Source organism: Saccopteryx leptura, chromosome 1, assembly GCF_036850995.1.
Source record: "Saccopteryx leptura isolate mSacLep1 chromosome 1, mSacLep1_pri_phased_curated, whole genome shotgun sequence".
Classification (NCBI taxonomy): Eukaryota; Metazoa; Chordata; class Mammalia; order Chiroptera; family Emballonuridae; genus Saccopteryx; species Saccopteryx leptura.
The window spans coordinates 16,789,075-16,808,651 of record NC_089503.1 but is presented as its reverse complement, the minus strand read 5'-3'; the positions used below and the strand labels follow the sequence as shown (position 1 = coordinate 16,808,651).

The 19,577-nt window shown below is 44.3% G+C and overlaps 1 protein-coding gene across 1 annotated transcript in view; it reads right to left on the bottom strand.

The window, feature by feature from the left end:
- Nucleotides 1-8,157: 8,157 nt before the first annotated feature.
- Nucleotides 8,158-19,577, bottom strand: part of NUP160 (nucleoporin 160) — a 51,076-nt gene continuing 39,656 nt past the window's right edge. Inside the window, exons 28-36 of the mRNA XM_066361553.1 lie at nucleotides 19,257-19,417; nucleotides 18,207-18,267; nucleotides 17,380-17,490; nucleotides 16,821-16,944; nucleotides 15,693-15,794; nucleotides 14,165-14,306; nucleotides 10,611-10,736; nucleotides 9,198-9,302; nucleotides 8,158-8,568 (exon numbers count right to left, since the gene is read on the bottom strand). Coding sequence (XP_066217650.1) covers nucleotides 8,479-8,568; nucleotides 9,198-9,302; nucleotides 10,611-10,736; nucleotides 14,165-14,306; nucleotides 15,693-15,794; nucleotides 16,821-16,944; nucleotides 17,380-17,490; nucleotides 18,207-18,267; nucleotides 19,257-19,417 — 1,022 coding nt within the window. The 3' untranslated portion in view covers nucleotides 8,158-8,478. The remainder of the gene's footprint in view (nucleotides 8,569-9,197; nucleotides 9,303-10,610; nucleotides 10,737-14,164; nucleotides 14,307-15,692; nucleotides 15,795-16,820; nucleotides 16,945-17,379; nucleotides 17,491-18,206; nucleotides 18,268-19,256; nucleotides 19,418-19,577) is intronic.

Sequence of the window (19,577 nt, the reverse complement as noted above, 5' to 3'; positions counted from 1 at the left end):
CTGCTTCTCCACCCCTCCCCCTCTCCTTCCTCGCTGTCTCTCTCTTCTCCTCCCGCAGCCAAGGCTCCATTGGAGCAGGGTTGGCCCGGGCGCTGAGGATGGCTCCATGGCCTCTGCCTCAGGCGCTAGAGTGGCTCTGGTCGCAACAGAGCGACGCCCCAATCGCCCCCTGGTGGGCATGCCGGGTGGATCCCGGTTGGGTGCATGTGGGAGTCTGTCTGACTGCCTCCCCATTTCCAACTTCAGAAAAATACAAAAAAAAAAAAGAATTTGGACTGGAGATGGGCAAATTACACCTTACTTAGGCCTAAAAAAGGGTTGTGCAAAGAAACAATGAATATATTCCAGAGACCATCTGTAGATTACAAAGAACAATCTATTATTTGGCTTTTTTTGTTTGTTTCTTTTTTTGTTTGTTTGTTTTTTACAGAGACAGAGAGAGTCAGAGAAAGGGATAGACAGGGACAGGCAGACAGGAACGGAGAGAGATGATAAGCATCAATCATTAGTTTTTCGTTGTGACACCTTAGTTGTTCATTGATTGCTTTCTCATATGTGCCTTGACTGTGGGCCTTCAGCAGACTGAGTAACCACTTGCTGGAGCCAGCGACCTTGGGTCCAAGCTGGTGAGCTTTGCTCAAACCAGATGAGCCCATGCTCAAGCTGGTGACCTTGGGGTCTCAAGCCTGGGTCCTTCGCATCCCAGTCCAGTGCTCTATCCACTGCGCAACCGCCCAGTCAGGCTATTATTTGGCTTTTATTTAATGTTTATTTTTATTGATTTTAGAGAGAGGAAGGGAGAGACAGGAACATCAACCTGTTCCTTTATGTACCCTGATAAGGGTTTGGCCAGGGCTCTTTTTTTCTTTTTTTAATATTTTATTTATTGATTTTATTGGGGGGGTGGTGAGCAAGAAGTATCAACTCATAGTTGCTTCACTTTAGTTGTTCACTAGTTGATTGTTCTATGTGCCTTGACCAGGCAAGCCCAGGGTTTTGAACTGGAGACCTCAGCATTCCAGGTTAATGCTTTATCCACTGCACTACCACAGGTCAGGCCATATAGATCTTTACAGAAGAGTTTGCCTATGTTTAGACTCAGAGAGTAAATGTGGTCAGAATCAATCTCTGTATAGAAAAGTCAGGCCTAATCCTTGATTGTCAGGGGCCTAAGCACCCTTGGATTTACTGAGGCTTTTTGTTTTGGGTTTGTTTTTTATTTTAGTGAGAGAGAGGGATAAACAGGAACAGACAAGTTGGAAGGGAGAGAGATGAGAAGCATTGATTTTTTTTTTTCTGTATTTTTCTGAAGCTGGAAACGGGGAGAGACAGTCAGACAGACTCCCGCATGCGCCCGACCGAGATCCAGCCGGCACGCCCACCAGGGGGCTACGCTCTGCCCCTCCGGGCATCGCTCTGCTGCGACCAGAGCCACTCTAGCGCCTGGGGCAGAGGCCGAGGAGCCATCCCCAGCGCCCGGGCCATCTTTGCTCCAGTAGAGCCTCGGCTGCGGGAGGGGAAGAGAGAGACAGAGAGGAAGGAGAGGGGGAGGGGTGGAGAAGCAGATGGGCGCTTCTCCTGTGTGCCCTGGCCGGGAATCGAACCCGGGACTTCTGCACGCCAGGCCGACGCTCTACCACTGAGCAAACTGGCCAGGGCCTATTTTTTTATTTTTTTTAACAGAGTCAGAGAGAGGGATAAATAGGAACAGACAGGAACAGAGAGAGATGAGAAGCATCAATCATTAGTTTTTTGTGGCGACACTTTAGTTGTTCATTGATTGCTTTCTCATATGTGCCTTGACCGCGGGCCTTCAGCAGAGCAAGTAACCCCTTGCTCAAGCCAGTGACCTTGTCCAAGCTGGTGAGCTTTTTTTTTTTTTTTTTTTTGCATTTTTCTGAAGCTGGAAACAGGGAGAGACAGTCAGACAGACTCCCGCATGCGCCCAACCGGGATCCACCCGGCACGCCCACCAGGGGGCGACGCTCTGCCCACCAGGGGGCGATGCTCTGCCCATCCTGGGCGTCGCCATGTTGCGACCAGAGCCACTCTAGCGCCTGAGGCAGAGGCCACAGAGCCATCCCCAGCGCCCAGGCCATCTTTGCTCCAATGGAGCCTTGGCTGCGGGAGGGGAGGAGAGAGACAGAGAGGAAGGCGCGGCGGAGGGGTGGAGAAGCAAATGGGCGCTTCTCCTGTGTGCCCTGGCTGGGAATCGAACCCGGGACATCTGCACGCTAGGCCGACGCTCTACCGCTGAGCCAACTGGCCAGGGCCAAGCTGGTGAGCTTTTGCTCAAACCAGACGAGCCCGCACTCAAGCTGATGATCTCAGGGTCTTGAACCTGGGTCCTTCCACATCCCAGTCTGACGCTCTATCCACTGCGCCACTGCCTGGTCAGGCCTGAGGCTTTTTTGGTTGTGGTGATCTTATTTCAGTAAAACTAAATTATTAGGGATGATATTTGACAAGTGAAACCTGGGAAGAACAATCATTTGAATAAACATGTATTTTTATTTTATTAAAAAAAGTTTTTTCCTTTTGAATTTGAAAGGAAGTAAGGGGTGGGGGGAAGAGAAGAGAGAGAGAGAGAGAAGCATCAACTCATTGTTCCACTTAGTTGTGCACTGATTACTTTTTTTTTTTTTTTTGCACTCATTACTTTTTAAACATGCACTGGACTGGGATCGAATCTGCAACCTTGGCATGTGGGTATGGTGCTCTATCCATTGAACCACCCAGCCAGGGCCTAAATAAACATATTTGTAAATATATTTCGTTATAATCATATTTGGTGGGTGATGTCTTTACTCCATATTTGATGCTAATTTCAAAAGCTTGACCTTCTTGAATCCATTTGAAAGCTCTGGCTTTAGGACTTTCAATAACAGGTTACCTGCAGAGGTAGACTGTCCACAGAAGTCCCAGCTTCAGTAGGGGAAAGCGAAATATTATGTGTTGATTTTTTTTTTTTTTTTACAGAGGCAGAGATAGACAGGGACAGACAGACAGGAACGGAGAGAGATGAGAAGCATCAATCATCAGTTTCTCGTTGCGCGTTGCGACTTCTTAGTTGTTCATTGATTGCTTTCTCACATGTGCCTTAACCGCGGGCCTTCAGCAGACCAAGTAACCCCCTGCTGGAGCCAGCGACCTTGGGTCTAAGCTGGTGAGCTCTTTGCTCAAGCCAGATGAGCCCGTGCTCAAGCTGGCGACCTCGGGGTCTCGAACCTGGGTCCTTCCGCGTCCCAGTCTGACGCTCTATCCACTGCGCCACCACCTGGTCAGGCTTATGTGTTGATTTATCTGAATTTAGTCACTTATTCTTTTCACCTGCAACTGGACATACTTTGATCAAATATAATTCTGACTAGGCCCTGGCTGTTTGGCTCAGCGGTAGAGTGTCGGCCCGGCGTGTGGAAGTCCGGGTTCAATTCCCAGTCAGGGCACACAGGAGAAGCACCTTTTTGCTTCTCCACCCCTCCCCCTCTCCTTCCTCTCTGTCTCTCTCTTCCCCTCCCACAGCCAAGGCTTCATGGGAACAAAGTTGGCCCGGGTGCTGAGGATGACTCCATGGCCTCTACCTCAGGTGCTAGAATGGCTCCAGCCAAAATAGAGCAATGGCCCAGATGGGCAGAGCATCGCCCCCTGGTGGGCATGCTGGGTGGATCCTGGTGTGGCACATGCTGGGTGGATCAGGGAGTCTGTCTGACTGCCTCCCTGCTTCTAACTTTGGAATACAAAAAAATAAAATAAAAAATTAACTCTGACTAGAACCTTTGTAAGTTAGCATCAGACTCCAGTTTAAGGGTTCAGTTGCCCAAAGTCTGCCCTTACTGCAGAAGCTAGCTCCACATGAGGTCCCCAGGCCACCACACTTGTGATTGGCTATAAAACTGGTGGTTCCCATGCCCTCTTCAAGTTTGATAATTCTTTAGAACCACCCACAGAACTCAGGAAGACACTATACAGAGGACTGTAAATTTTTTAAAATTATTTTTATTTATTTATTCATTTTAGAGAAGAGAGAGAGAGAGAGAAGAGGGGGGAGGAGCAGGAAGCATCGACTCCCATATGTGTCTTGACCAGGCAAGCCCAGGGTTTTGAACCAGCAACCTCAGCCTTCCAGGTTGACACTTGATCCACAGTACCACCAAAGGTCAGGCTGTAATTTTATTATCAATGATACATACAGGGCAAGGAGCAGGAGGAAGACAGAGCTCTCATGTCACCTCCCTATGGCGTATGTCAGGGTGCTCTCCCACCAAGCTGTCAGCCTCGGGGTTGTTTTCACTGGGACTTCATTATACAAGCACGCTTGATGCTGGGCTGGAACCAGCCCTGTAATCACCGTCCCAGGGCTGGTCTTCCTGGTGACTGGCCCCATTCTGAAGCTATCTCGGGGTCACCTCCTCATTAGCATACTATTCTGTCATTCAGGAAACTCCAAGCATGTCTGAAGCTCTGTGCCAGGAGTCAGGGACCAAGGCCAGATACTGTGTGTTCTCTACTAGACCTCATTATTTCACCTGTGTGTTTTATGGAAGTTCATTTAAACCACAAGGCCTCATTTACTGGAAGAAATGACCTTTTAGCCCAGTGGTCCCCAACCGCCGGGCCGTGGACCGGTACCAGTCCGTGGGCCATTTGGTACCGGTCTGCAGAGAAAGAAAAAATAACTTACATTATTTCCGTTTTATTTATATTTCAGTCTGAATGATGTTTTATTTTTTTAAAATGACCAGATTCCCTGTTACATCCGTCTAAGACTCACTCTTGACACTTGTCTCGTAAGTTCGACAATTATATTTTAAAATACCAGTTTTTATGCTGGTCGCATAATTTTATTTTGTGCATTTATCCATCCCACCCTAAAGGCCGGTCCGTGAAAATATTTTCTGACATTAAACCGGTCCATGGCCCAAAAAAGGTTGGGGGCCACTGTTCTAGCACATACAGATAGTATAGGTCCTTTAAACCAGTGGTTTTCAACTTTTTTAAACTTGGGGACTAGTGGAAATAGTATTTCAGGGACCACTAAGGCAGAAATCACCATGAGCTTAAGTGAATTTTTTTTTTTTTTTTACACAGAGACAGAGAGAGAGAGTCAGAGTGACAGAGTGAGGGATAGACAGGGACAGACAGACAGAAATGGAGAGATGAGAAGCATCAATCATTAGATTTTCATTGCCCATTGCAACATCTTAGTTGTTCATTGGTTGCTTTCTCACACATGCCTTGACTGCGGGCCTTCAGCAGACCAAGTAACCCCTTGCTTGAGCCAGCGACCTTGGGTCCAAGCTGGTGAATTTTTGCTCAAACCAGATGAGCCCGCACTCAAGCTGGCGATGTCGGGGTCTCGAACCTGGGTCTTCCACAACCCAGTCCGTCACTCTATCCACTGTGCCACCGCCTGGTCAGGCAAGCATAAGTGAATTTGACTAAGATGACTGGGTCTATAATCTTCATACATCAGGGTGGTTAACTCTTTTGCAGACTGGCATAAAATTTCTGGACTGGTGGTTGAAAAACACTGTTTTAAACAATAAATTGACCCTTGGATATTGGAGTTCTGTGTAGACATGTAGAAACTCATATTCTTGTGGCTTGGGGGTTAATAATGAGTTACAGTATATTAAGGTCTCTTAATTAAAAAAATTTAAAGAGGAAGGGGAGAAACATTAATTTGTTGTTCCACTTATTTATGCATTCATTGGTTGATCCTTGCATATGCCGAGTGGGGATTGAGCCTGTAACCTTGGCGTATCAGGACAACACTGAACTGAACTACCAAGGCAGTTGGATCCCAACTGGGATCTACCCAGCAACCCCCATCTGGGGCTGATGCTCAATCGAGTTATTTTTGGCATATGAGGCTGATGTGCTTGGACCAAGCAAGCTATCCTCAGTGCCCTGGCCAACCCTTGAACTGATAGAGCTATTGGCTGCTGGAGGGAAAGAGGGAGAGAAGGGGGGAGAAGCAGATGGTTGCCTCTGTGTACTCTTGACTGGAAACTGAACCTGGGATGTCCATATTCTGGGCCAACGCTGTACCACTGAGCAAACCAGCCAGAGAGGAGGGAGCCCTTTTAATGAAACTTTGTAGTTAGAAAGATGCCAGAGTTGGAAAAAGCAAGGAATAATGAAGTTATTATGGACTATTAAAATATCACATGGCCCAGCCTGACCAGGTGGTGGCGCAGTGCATAGAGCGTCGGACTGGGATGCCGAGGACCCAGGTTCAAGACCCTGAGGGTGCCAGCTTGAGCGCAGGCTCATCTAGTTTGAGCAAAAGCTCACCAGCTTGGACCCAAGGTCGCTGGCTCGAGTAAGGGGCTACTCGGTCTGCTGAAGGCCCGCAGGTCAAGGCACATATGAGAAAGCAATCAATGAACAACTAAGGTGTTGCAATGCTCAACAAAAAACTAATGATTGATGCTTCTCATCTCTCTGTTCCTGTCTGTCTGTCCCTGTCTATCCCTCTCTCTGTATCTTTAAAAAATAAAAAAAATAAAACATCTCTTTTTAAAAAAAATATCAGTCTGACCTGTGGTGGCGCAGTGGATAAATTGTCAACCTGGAATGCTGAGGTTGCCGGTTCGAAACCCTGGGCTTGCCAGGTCAAGGCACATATGGAAAGTTGATGCTTCCTGCTCTCCTCCCCCTCCTCTCCTCTCTCTCTCCCTCCCCTAAAATGAATAAAATCTTAAAAAAAAAAATCACATGGCCCAGAAAACAAAAGTGCTGACCCAAAGTAGTGAGAAAAGTGAAAGAATGTGGGCACCTTCTATTCTGGCTGGGAATCCAAGTCGAGGGAAGAAAACGAACAGAGCTGGGGGGCTCTATCATGGGTTCTATGTCTTGAACCAAAATAGGACAGGAAAAGCTGGTTGGTGTCTTGTGAATTGCTACCATGGAAACTAGTACTTTGATCAGCAATGCAATAGATAGGTCTCTTCAACAGAGCTGGTCTCAAGCTACTTTTGTCCTCTAGAAATGGCAACGACTGGGTTGATATTTTTCAGACTGAGAGTTATGATCCATTAGTCACTCATGAAAACATCAGGGAACATAGTAAAAGAGGATACATTTTTTGAAGCCTTTCTTCTCTTTTGGTTATAGATGCATATATAGGTCAAAGTGTATTCTTGCTATAGTTGGAAGCCACACGGGTATAATGCTGGGCGGACAAGGGCTCTTCCAGTCCCCAATTGCATCCAATATTTCATATTAAGGTGAGTTCCAAAAAGAAAGAAAAGAATCATACACCACATATCTACTAGTAACAGTACCACAGGGAAACTCACTTGTTATTTAAAATATATAATGTTAATATGGTGTTGATAGTATAAAAATTAAAGGCTTATGAAAAACAGAAGGTCAAAGGGAATACAAGCAAATAATCTACAGGTCATTTCCTTAAAAGATAAATTGTAATATACAGAATAAAATGCAAAACTTTTTCACTTTCCTCAAATTTGTGGGCATCAATGCTTCTAAATCTGACTAGGAAAGTTTATATTTTGGTCCAACACTTATTAGACTGACTGTATGATCAAGTCCACCTTGATTATCACAAATGCTAGAAGTTAACAGAATTTACTTTGAATAGACTCCTGCACACGCCCAACTGGAATCCACCAGCACGCCCACCAGGGGGCGATGCTCTGCCCATCTGGGGCGTTAATCCATGCAGTCTGAGGCGGAGGCCACAGAGCCATCCTCAGCGCCCAGGCCATCTTTGCTCCAATGGAGCCTTGGCTGCGGGAGGGGAAGAGAGAGACAGAGAGGAAGGAGAGGGGGAGGGGTGGAGAAGCAGATGGGCGCTTCTCCTGTGTGCCCTGGCCAGGAATCGAACCCAGGACTCCTGCACGCCAGGCCGACACTCTACGGCTGAGCCAACCAGCCAGGGCCTGATCATTATTTTAGGTTTAACCTAGGCAAATTATTTAAAACTTTATTGACTATCATACAAAAACTCTACAATAAATAATGAAAAGAGTATGTAAAATCAGTAGCCTCTGTTTGCAGTACAGAAAATACATGTCAGTTCTGGACCAAAATAATTCCATAGAAATACAAAGAGTGAGAGGGCAGAACGCAACGGTCCGCAGTGCCTGCATCTGACGGTCAGCTTCGGCAAACCAACAACATCACCCATTGTGGAAAGTGAGGTGGGTTTTAATTTGAAGATAAAGAATGTCTTGTAGTTTAAAAAAATATAAACTCTAAAAAAGCTTGTGAGTCATATACAAAAGCAGCTGTTTGAACCCAAAGTTGAAACCAGAAATTGAGTGTTAGCACCACCAGCAAGCAGTTCCTGGGACTCATCCGTCCTCCCTTCCTGTGCAGAGGGCAGCTCGTATGGTGTACACATCATGTACAGGTATACAAACAGCTTGGAGTACTCGGTTCCTGTACAATAAAGTCTTCCGCCCTAAGAGGCACCAAGCGGTTACAAAGGCGAGGCAGCCATCTGGATCACAAGTTCCGACGATATAATAAATCCCGTGTTGCCTTATCAACTTTTTGCTGATAGTCCTCCAATTTGTCGAGTATTTTCTGCGACAGCTGTTGGAGAAAAGAAGGAAATCATTACAGAATATGTCAAGGACTGGAAAAGACTGAGGTTATTCGTCACTTTGACTTTACCAACTAGATTCCCCTAAGAAAGAGGTTAGCCACTCAGCTTCATTTGATCACTATTCAGTGTAGGAGTCTGCTTTGTGATTCTACTGCTAACACTAGACTTCTCTGTTATACTCCAATCCTGTTTACCTAGTGGATTTCCTAAATATGCAAATCACACCAGTATTTTCTTTTCTCTCTTTTCTTTTAGAGAAAGAACAGAGAGGTGGGTGGGGGAGGAGCAGGAAGCATCAGCTCGCAGTAGTTGCTTCTCATATATGCTTTGACCCGGCAAGCCCAGGGTTTTGAACTGGCGACCTCAGCATTCCAGGTCGATGCTTTGTCCACTGCGCCACTGCAGGAAGGGCCAGTATTTCTAGTAAAAGTACTACCAGCTCTCTTCCCAGAGCCAGAGAGGCTACATCTGATTTAACTCATCATTCCAGGAAGGGATTGGGGCAGCCTGTAAGGGCAATGCAGGCTTCTGCCCTCCCCTTAGTCCCCGAGAACTGGAGAACCAGCTGTCAGCTAAGTGCTCATGCAGGGGCGTCCAGAGGAAAGGACCGGCTCACCGCAATGTTGTGACTGTTGGCGCTGTTCTCTCCCAGAGCCTGGAGAAGCTGATCAATGGAAGAGTAGGGGAGCCACACCATTGGAGCCGTCGCAGACAGTGGAAACTGAAAGGAAAAATATTTGTTATTTAAAGAAAATCAGGAAAGTGGAACATTTTTTCTGGATAGTCATTTTCATAAGCCTTGATATCACAAATTGCTTCACTTGTTTTTTTTCCACAATAAATTCTGTGTATGTGTGTGCTCACCCACACATAAAGTTGCAACACCTGCCTTTCTCTTCTCAACTGGGGAACTTATCCTTTTTTCAATTAGATAAAAAATGTTTTTAAATTTCTGTCATCTCATTTTTAAAAAAAAAAATATACGAGAGGCAGATGAGAACAGAAAAAGTTTAGATGCCAATAGAACAAGTTTAAATGCCACTTGCACTTAAAGAAAAGTATGTATTGATTTGAGAGAGAGAGAGAGAAACATCTATCTGTTCCTTATATGGGCCCTGACCAGGAATCGAACCAGCAACCACTGCACATCACGACAATGCTTAGCCAATGAGCTGTCCAGCCAGGGCGTGTCCTCTCTAATCTCAAAGGAGCCCTGAGACTCCCACGTTTATCCTTCTGAGGATAAACACACTCAAAACTTCTCTATATTTTCAAGGAATGATACTATTTCCAGTTTGAAATTTAGATTCAAATTATCTGGAAAAAAAGATTTGGAAAAGCTTAACTTCCAAAGTTCTGAAAAATTTCCTGAGAGTTTAGGAGCTTGGCTCTGCAGTTAACTAGACTTGGATTTTATTTTTTTAATTAGATTTGGATTTTAGATATGGCAACTTAAAGCTAACCTTTGTGCCCATTTCCTCAGGGATTAAAAAAAAAGGGGGGGTCAGAAAAAAAAAGAAAAAAAAGGGGGGGGATTAGCTCTGGCCAGATAGTTAGTTGGAGCACTGTCCTGATACACAGAGGTTGCTGGTTTGATCCCCAGTCAAAGCACATACTGGAACTGATCGATGTTTCTCTCTCTCAAATCAACAAATAAATTAAACAAACAAAGGGGGCGGATTAAAACAATCCCTATGGGCTGTTGTAAAGATTAAATGAGAAACGTTGGCAGAGACTAAACACAGTCTTTAGCACACATGGACTACCATTTTGTTCTCATTGACCTCTTTCCTCCCAATACTAACTAAAGCCACATTCCTTTGATGAAGAAAACTGAAATGTAGTCCTACTTTACAAACAGGAAACTTAAGACTCTTAAGAGTATCAGTCCCTAATTTTGGAGGAAATTAGTTGATAACTACCAACAGTAAAGGTTAAATCCACTATTCTATAGTTCAGTTTACTTTCAGATCCTGAATTTACCTAGTGTAATAGTACAGAATTAAGTGAAATGTGTATACACGCCTACCTCAATTCCAAAGTACTGGTGTCCTTTTCCCAGAACAGCGTCCACATATTCTGAAACCAAATCCACAGCTTCTTCCAAAAGATCATAGTTTAAGTACAGACGGAGCAACTCAGCAGCATCAACCTTCTGTAAAGAGTCAGTGATTAAGCACATCTACCTGTGCCTGACCTGAGGTGGCGCAGTGGATGAAGCACTGACCTGGAGGGCCAAGGTCGCTGGCTCTAAACCCCGGCTAGCTTGGTCACGGCACATATGGGAAGCAACTGCTCTGAGCTGATACTACCCCACTAACTGCTCATTCCCCCCCCCTTTCTAAAGTCAATAAAATCTAAAAAAGAAAAGAAAAAAAAATCTACTCATTTCCATCTTTTTCTTTTCTTTTTTTTTTTTTGACAGTCAGAGAGAGTCAGAGAGAGAAACAGATAGGGACAGACAAGAAAAGAGAGAGATGAGAAGCATCAATTCTTTGTTGAGGCATCTTAGTTCATTAATTGCTTTTTCATATGTGTCTTGACCAGGGGGTTACAGCAGTGAGTGATCCCTTGCTCAAGCCAGTGACCTTGGGCTTTCAAGCCAGCAACCTTTGGGCTCAAATCAGCGACTATGGGGTTATGTCTATGGTCCCATGCTCAAGCTGGTGAGCCCGCGCTCAAGCCAGCAACCTCAGGTTTCGAACCTGAGTCCTCTGCATCCCAGTCCGAAACTATCCACTGTACCACCACCTGGTCAGGCTTCTCATTTCCATCTTAATTGGGCAATGCTGAGGGTCTGATTCCCTGGCATTTACACCTCCCAATATGAATAAATGGGCGCCTCGAATTAAGGTTTGGACTCCCAACAGCCCAGTTACCCTGTCACCGTGTGAGGCCCTATCTGTTAGGAAGCCTTCCTCCTCTGTTTTGTGATTATAAGAGAGATTTAAATTCTTTTGTACTTGTTTCCACAGTAGTGAAAGTCAACAAATCTTCCCAGAAACTTTGAGTACTAAGGAGACAATATATTTCATTAATTCTCAGAAGTAAATGAATGACAAATGCAAAAAAAAAAAAAAAAAAAAAATTAAAACAATCACTAACTTGAAAAGCCTGAATTAAATTTGTATTTAACTTAGGGTGAAAGAAAAGTGAATACAGCCCTGGCCGGATAGCTCCGTTGGTTAGAGCATCGTACCAATAAGCTAAGGTTGCCAGTTTGGACCCTGGTAAGAGCACTCCCAGAAACTGATGTTTCTGTCTCTCTCCCTCTCTAAAATAAAAAAGTGAATACAGCCTCAATTAGGAAGGGTTCTACTTATATTAATTATGTATGCTTTCTGTATACTGACTGGTCACAACCAGCCTTTAGCATCTTAACTTTCTTCTCTATGTTCTAACTTAAAAAAACAAACAAACAAACAAAAAAACAGATCACCCTGGTCAGGGCACATTCGGGAATCAACCAATCAGTATATAAATAAGTGGAACAACAAATCAATGTTTTTCCCTCTCACTCTCTAAAATTGATAAATAAAAATTAAAAAACAAGAACAAAAATGAATCAACTTTCTGGATTTTAAGCTTCACATTCTCTCCTTATTCTTCCAAGGCATTTCAGATATAGTAGTTCTTAAACTTAAGAGTACATCAAACTGAATTAGGAGTTTATTAAAATATAGATCCTGGTCCCTAGCTCCAAATAATTTTGATTCTGTAAGTCTGGGATGAGGCCTAGGAATCTCTATATGAAGAAGCCCACTACTCAAATAATTCTGATGCGAGCTGTCCAAAAATCCAAACCTGAAACTCTGCTGCAGTAATTCGAAAACTACTCCACCCACGCTTGTGAATTTTCTGAGCAGTGAATAGTAAATACTGTGCATTGTGTAAACTCATTGTTCTAAATATACATTCATTGTCAAGTGAGCACACAAGCAGGCATTAACGTAACCACCAACCTGAAGAATTTGAATCACTCTGTACTTCATGTGGAATTGAAATTAAACTTTCATTTTTAGCTAAGATTGAGAAGCTGCCCAAAGTACTTAAGTCAGTATATTTCCATTAATAAGTGCTTTTATTTATTTTTTTTTAGTTTTTATTTATTGACTTATTTTTTATTTTTTTTAAATTATTTTTATTTATTTATTCATTTTAGAAGAGAGAGAAAGAGAGAGAGAGAGAGAGAGAGAGAGAGAAGGGGAAAGGAGCAGGAAGCTTCAATTCCCATATGTGCCTTGACCAGGCAAGCCCAGGGTTTTGAACTGGTGACCTCAGCATTCCAGGTCGAGGCTTTATCCACTGCGCCACCACAGGTCAGGCGACTTATTTTTTAGAGAAGAGAGGAAAAAGAGAGAGAGACAGAGAGAAAGAAAGAGGAGGGAAAAGCTGGAAGCATTAACTCATAGTAGAGCTTCATGTGTGTGCGCCTTGACCAGGCAAGCCAAGGTTTCGAACCAGAGACTTCACTCAGCATTTCAGATTTACACTTTATCCATTAAGCCAGTCAGGCTTTTTTATTTTATTTTTTTGTATTTTTCCGAAGCTGGAAATGGAGAGGCAGTCAGACTCCTACATGTGCCCAACCGGGATCTACCCGCCATGCCCACCAGGGGGCGATGCTCTGCCCATCTGGGGCGTCGCTCTGTTGCAACCAGAGCCATTCTAGTACCTGAGGCAGAGGCCACAGAGCCACCCTCAGCGCCCGGGCCAACTTTGCTCCAATGGAGCCTTGGCTGCAGGAGGGGAAGAGAGAGACAGAAAGGAAGGAGAGGGGGAGGGGTGGAGAAGCAGATGGGCGCTTCTCCTGTGTGCCCTGGCCGGGAATCGAACATAGGACTCCTACACGCCAGGCCAATGCTCTACCACTGAGCCAACCGGCCAGGGCCAGTCAGGCTTTTTAAAAAAAAGACTTTATTTATTCATTTTAGAGAGAAGAGAGAGAGAGAGAGACAGAGAGAGAGAGAGAAGGGGGGGGAAGGAGCAGGAAGCATCACTCCCAAATGTGTCAACTTGACCAGGCAAGCCCAGGGTTTTTTTTTTTTTTTTTTTTTTTGTATTTTTCTGAAGTTGGAAATGGGGAGGCAGTCAGACAAACTCCAGTATGCCCCTGACTGGGATCCACCTGGCACGCCACCAGGGGGTGATGCTCCGCCCATCTGGGGCATCGCTCTGTTGCAACCAGAGCCATTCTAGCACCTGAGGCAGAAGCCACAGAGCCACCCTCAGCGCCCGGGCCAACTTTGCTCCAATGGAGCCTTGGCTGCAGAAGGGGGAAGAGAGAGACAGAAAGGAAGGAGAGGGGGAGGGGTGGAGAAGCAGATGGGCGCTTCTCCTGTGTGCCCTGGCTGGGAATCGAACCCGGGACTCCTGCACGCCAGGCCGACGCTCTACCACTGAGCCAACTGGCCAGGGCCAAGCCCAGGGTTTTGAACCGGCGACCTCAACATTCCAGGTTGACGCTTTATCTGCTGCGCCACCACAGGTCAAGCCCTTTCAATTCTTTTTAATCATCTCATGAAGTTATTCAGAAAGACAAAGACTAGCTTCTTACTCTCTACAAGTGAAGATAGCACTTACCTTATAGCTGTTTATAAGCCAATTAGGCAGAGGCACTCCGTGAGACAAGAGCTTGTTGATTACACAGTGGTGGTATAAGTTATTCTGAACTTTGTACCTTTCCAGGTATGTTGATAACAGTCGCCATGCTTCATCTGTAGCACTTGATAAAAGAAAGGACTAATGAGTTCCAGATTCTTAATAATGTTTATAGTAGTAGTCAAAGCATGTATTTATAGAAGCTTACAACTGAATTAGTAACATAGCTAAATGGCAATATATATATATATATATATATATATATTTTTTTTTTTTTTTTTCCCTTGTGGGAGAGACAGAGAGAGTCAGACAGAGGGACAGATAGGGATAGACAGACAGGAAGGGAGAGAGATGAGAAACATCAATTATTCGTTGCAGTTCCTTAGTTGTTCATTGATTGCTTTCTCATATGTGCCTTGACCAGGGGGGCTACAGCAGACCGAGTGACTTGTTGCTCAAGCCAGCGACCTTGGGCTCAAGCTGGTGAGCCTTGCTCAAACCAGATGAGCTCGCACTCAAACTGGCGACCTCGGGGTCTTGAACCTGGATCCTCCACATCCCAGTCCAACGCTCTATCCACCGTGCCACCGCCTGGTTAGGCAATATATATATTTTTTAACCTAATTATCTTTTAGAATAAAAAAAGCAAGCCTGACTGGTGGAGGCACAGTGGACAGTGTCAACCTAGAATGCTGAGGTCCCTGGTTTGAAATCCCATGGTTGTCAACAAGAGCTTGGGATCACTGATATGATCCCAAAGTCGCTGGCCTGAGCAAGGGGTCACTGGCTCCACTTGAGCCCTTACCCCATCAAGGCATGTCTGAGAAGCAGTCAATGAACGACTAAAGTGAAGCAACTACAAGTTGATGCTTCTCATCTCTTGCTAAAAAAAACAAAAATAGCAACCCCCTCAGCAGCTTATATTATAAAGGTCAGTGTGACGTCATGGTAGTACTAGAAACTAGATGATTTGGATCCTAGTGTTTCCACTCTTACTAACCACGTATCTACTTGACTATACAATTCACTTAACTTCTTTGTTCCAAATTTCGAAAATAAGAAAAATGGCTTAGGTGAGTGTTTCCAAACCTGATCAAGCACTACAATCATGTAGAATTCTGATTTACAAGGGTAGGGTGTTATCTCATAATCCATATAAAATTTATCGATTGATTTTAGAGAGAGACAGACAGGAACATCAATCTGTTTCTGTATGTGCCCTGACCGGGGATCGAACCAGCAACCTCTGCTTACATAGACAATGCTCTCACTATTGGAGCTTCCCAGCCAGGGCTCATCCATATTTTAATAGTGATTCTGGTGTGCTAATTAGGAGTTTAAAGACTTCCACATTGTAAAATGCTACATAAGCAAGGGAAGTTTGCTGAGGGTTCGGGCGGTCAGAGGAGGATTCTGAGAAAGCAAAGTAGTCGGCAGATGCTAACGGGGCACCCTAGGGAAGTACGTGGACGGTGAGCCCTCGCAGGCTGGAGGAACACCAGGGCTGTACCTGGACTCCTTCGTGGTGATGACTGATGACAGCTGATTGGCTGCTAACCAGGCCCAGGCTTCTGCTTGTGCTGCCTCTCCTCCAAACTGCAATTTGATGCATCTGCAATGAAAGCAGTTCAACACTCAATAATAAACTAATTTGCTGAAAAGCACCACCTTATTTTATTTTTTAAAAATTTATTATTATTTTTTTTTAGAGAGAGAAACATTGATTTTGTTATTCCACTCATTCATGCACCCAGTGGTAGATTTTTGTATGTCCCCTGATTGGGGATTGAACCTGCAACCTTGGTGCATCGAGATGATGCTCAACTGGGCTGCCAGGCTAGAGCCCACCTTATTTTGTTACTTAAACTAGAGATAAGATGACAACTTTAGCTCTATTGACAATATCACTTTGGGGTATTAGCTCTTTTCTCTCCTCACAGCCACTTAACTGAATGACCCACTAGGCCAGTGGTCGGCAAACTCACTAGTCAACAGAGCCAAATATCAGCCATACAATGATTGAGATTTCTTTTGAGGGCCACATTTTTTAAACTTAACTATATAGGTAGGTACATTCCTTATTGAGGTAGCGCCCGCACATGGTGTTTTTTGGAAGAGCCACACTCAAGGGGCCAAAAAGCCGCGTGTGGCTCGCAAGCCTCAGTTTGCCAACCAGGTCCCTAGGCCATCAATATGTGTTAAGAGATAATATACTTTCAAGAGAAAATTGATTTTGAAAAACTCTGAAGGTTAATATTTCCAATTCGCTAACCACTTGACTAATATTTAGGTGTAAGTAACTTTAGTAAGGAGCACTTTATAATAATGCTTCCAGGGGCCAACATGTCTTAAAGGACCGCAGGGAACATACGGCTTGGCTGAAAATGGACACCACTATTCTTAACCCTGGTTATCTACTGTTGTGTGGGAACTTGGGCCCAGTAATGCCAGCTCTTCTGATTTCTCAAGAAAAGCTATAAATCACAGTCAACTAAAAGAAATAAAAAATAACTCTTTGTGTGGACTAAACAAAAACACTGGCCTATCAGATACTGGCTCGTGTAGCCCCTGCTTCACACTAAACAGCAGCACTTTTGCATTAGCAACGAAGACTCTAAAACGCCAGTGTCATACATACTTGAAAGCAAGGCCCTCAAAGACAGGCGTTAAGGGAAGCTTGAACGTCTGACAGAGCGATATGGCGGTGTCGAAAAGGCCAGCCTGCACCAAGAGGGCGACCATCTCCTCTGCGGACGAGCTTCCTGTGAAAATGGAAAACCCCAAAACTGCTTGTTGACGAGGATCTCAGAATAACAACGACATGCTTTTCTTTTTTGTGTGTGTCAGAGACAGAGAGTCAGAGAGAAGGACAGATAGGGACAGACAGGAAGGGAGAGAGATGAGAAACATCAATTCTTCATTGTGGTTCCTTAATTGTTCATTGATTGCTTTCTCATATGTGCCTTGACCGGGGGCTATAGCAGACCGAGTGACCCCTTGCTCAAGCCAGCAACCTTGGGCTCAAGCTGGCGACCTCGGGGTCTCGAACCTGGGTTTTCCGCATCCCAGTCCGACGCTCTATCCACTGCGCCACGCCTGGTCAGGCAACAACAACACGCTTTATAGCCACCTAGCAAGCTAGGTCCACTGCCTGGCCCCCAAATGTGCGATGGTCCCAACTGACGACTGAGGCCCACCTGCGACCGCCACTGCGGACGGCTCGTGCTGAGCCAGCGCGAGGCGCGTGCGAGCCAAGGCGCACTCCTTCTCCAGGTCTCCCAGGTCCAGGATTTCAATCTGCCGGTTTGCTGCCCGGAAGACAATCAATGTCAGTTCTCAAAGGAATTGCCTAGGACACTAATTCAACCTGTCAATTTCCATTAAATATTAAGTAACTTTCCATTTAATTTCAAAGGGGAGAAAAGACGAGGTTCTATAAAAGCTAACTTAAAAAATAAGCAACAGCCTTGCTTCACACGCACAGCTGCGTCAAACCAAAGCAGTCCTCTACCAGCAGCTGTAGTGAGGAGGTGCTTACAAGGCATTTTATATATAATCATTTAACTCTTATAACCGTAAAATACTGTCATGTCTGTCAGTAAGACAGGAACATGCCCAAAGTGGGAGAGGCAGAATGAAAACCAGGTATCCAGCTGTAGGGCGCAGGCTCTCGCAGGAAGGCCTCACGCCTCCACGGGAGTACCAAAGGAACCTGCTAGAACCAAAGGTTGCTAGGAAGCGGATTTCAATACAACAAGCAACAAAACACACTTTTTAAGCATTTGCATTTCTCACAATGCCATACAAAGTTTTCACCAACCAACCTTTAGTAGATTAAAATATTGAAAATACACTAAAAAGAAGGAACTTAATTTTTACACTGTATGTATATAAATATATAGTACACTACACTACTATATACACTGCAACATAAGTACACTTAAGTACAAAGGTAAATATAAATACTGCCACTATAACACAACCCAATCACTGTCCAGCAAAGAACGAGAGGCCCCTGACTTACTGGGAACCACAGCGTACTCTCCATCATGATTCCTTTTAGGGGATGTGCCAGGGCGATCATACTGAAAAGACAAAGTTATTTAACTGTGAAAAATGACTATTTTAATTTGAATCCAGAGCTTTCCAGCTTAAATTCTCTCAACGTCAATTATTCAACAAGCGCAGCTCTTCTTACAAAGATGCTGTAACTTCAGGCAAAGAAATGGAGTGTGTGCCAGGCTGGCTCACTGAGCTCTGACGTGTTCCTGAGTACGAGGACACGGATGTGCTCTCTGTGCTAACCCCGACTTCCTTGGTTGCAGAGTAAATGTAGGAACTATACAATATAGTAGCTGGGAATATGTGACCACATCAGCATGACAGGAAAAACACTAAGTGTAAATCCTTTAAAACAGTAATTACAGACTGAATGAACAAAAATGAATGAAATAAAAGCAGCTACTATCATCCATTGAACACCTTTTGCAGGCCAGACTGTCACAATTCTAAGCAATCTGTACCTGAATTGTCTCATTTAATACCGTAACAATTCTATAAGGTAGACATTATATTATCATCATTGCTTCTTTTTATGCAAGAGGATAACTAGACAGAGAAAGATTAATTTGCCTGAAGTAGTCAGGTCTAACTACAAAACTACTCTGCAATACTTCTTCCTACAGTGATTCTGATCTTGGGAACTAAGGGGGTAGAAATATATAACAACTGAACTGCTGAAAAATAGATTGTTTGCCTGGCCTATGGTGGCACAGTGGATAGATCGTTGACCTGGAGCGCTGAGGTCGCCGGTTTGAGAGCCGGGATTGCCCAGTCAAGGCACATACGAGAAACAATGCTACAAGTTGATGCTTCCCGCTCCTCCCTCCGTCCTTCTCTCTCTCTCTCCTCTCTCAAATCAATAAATAAAATCTTAAAAAAAAATAGATTAAGTTCAAAAATATCCCAGTAGAAAATTTAAATGACACAAAACAAAATGAGGTAATAATTCTGAAAGGACCAAGCCAAATAAATTAAAATAATGCCTAAATTCCAGGCTAACATGTTTTCATACCACTGCTCCAGACGCTGGTTGCACAATCCATGCGTATTCTGGACGAATAAGCCGTAAACAGTTAATGGCAGCCAGATAACAGCTGCCTTGCTTCTCCAGTCCCCGGAGAGTTCGAACCTCTCTGCCAAGACGCATTCCGTACTCGAACATCACCGTGCCAGCTATGAGGCAGTAATAAAATTAGATCAGTCTTTCAAAAGCGTGTTTCTTTTCAAGATACATAAAATTTGCTTTAGTTATCAAGTATTAAAATTTAAAACAAAATTTTGAGTTTAACTTAAAACCACACAAAAAGTCAGGTGTTGATGAGACTGTAGAAAA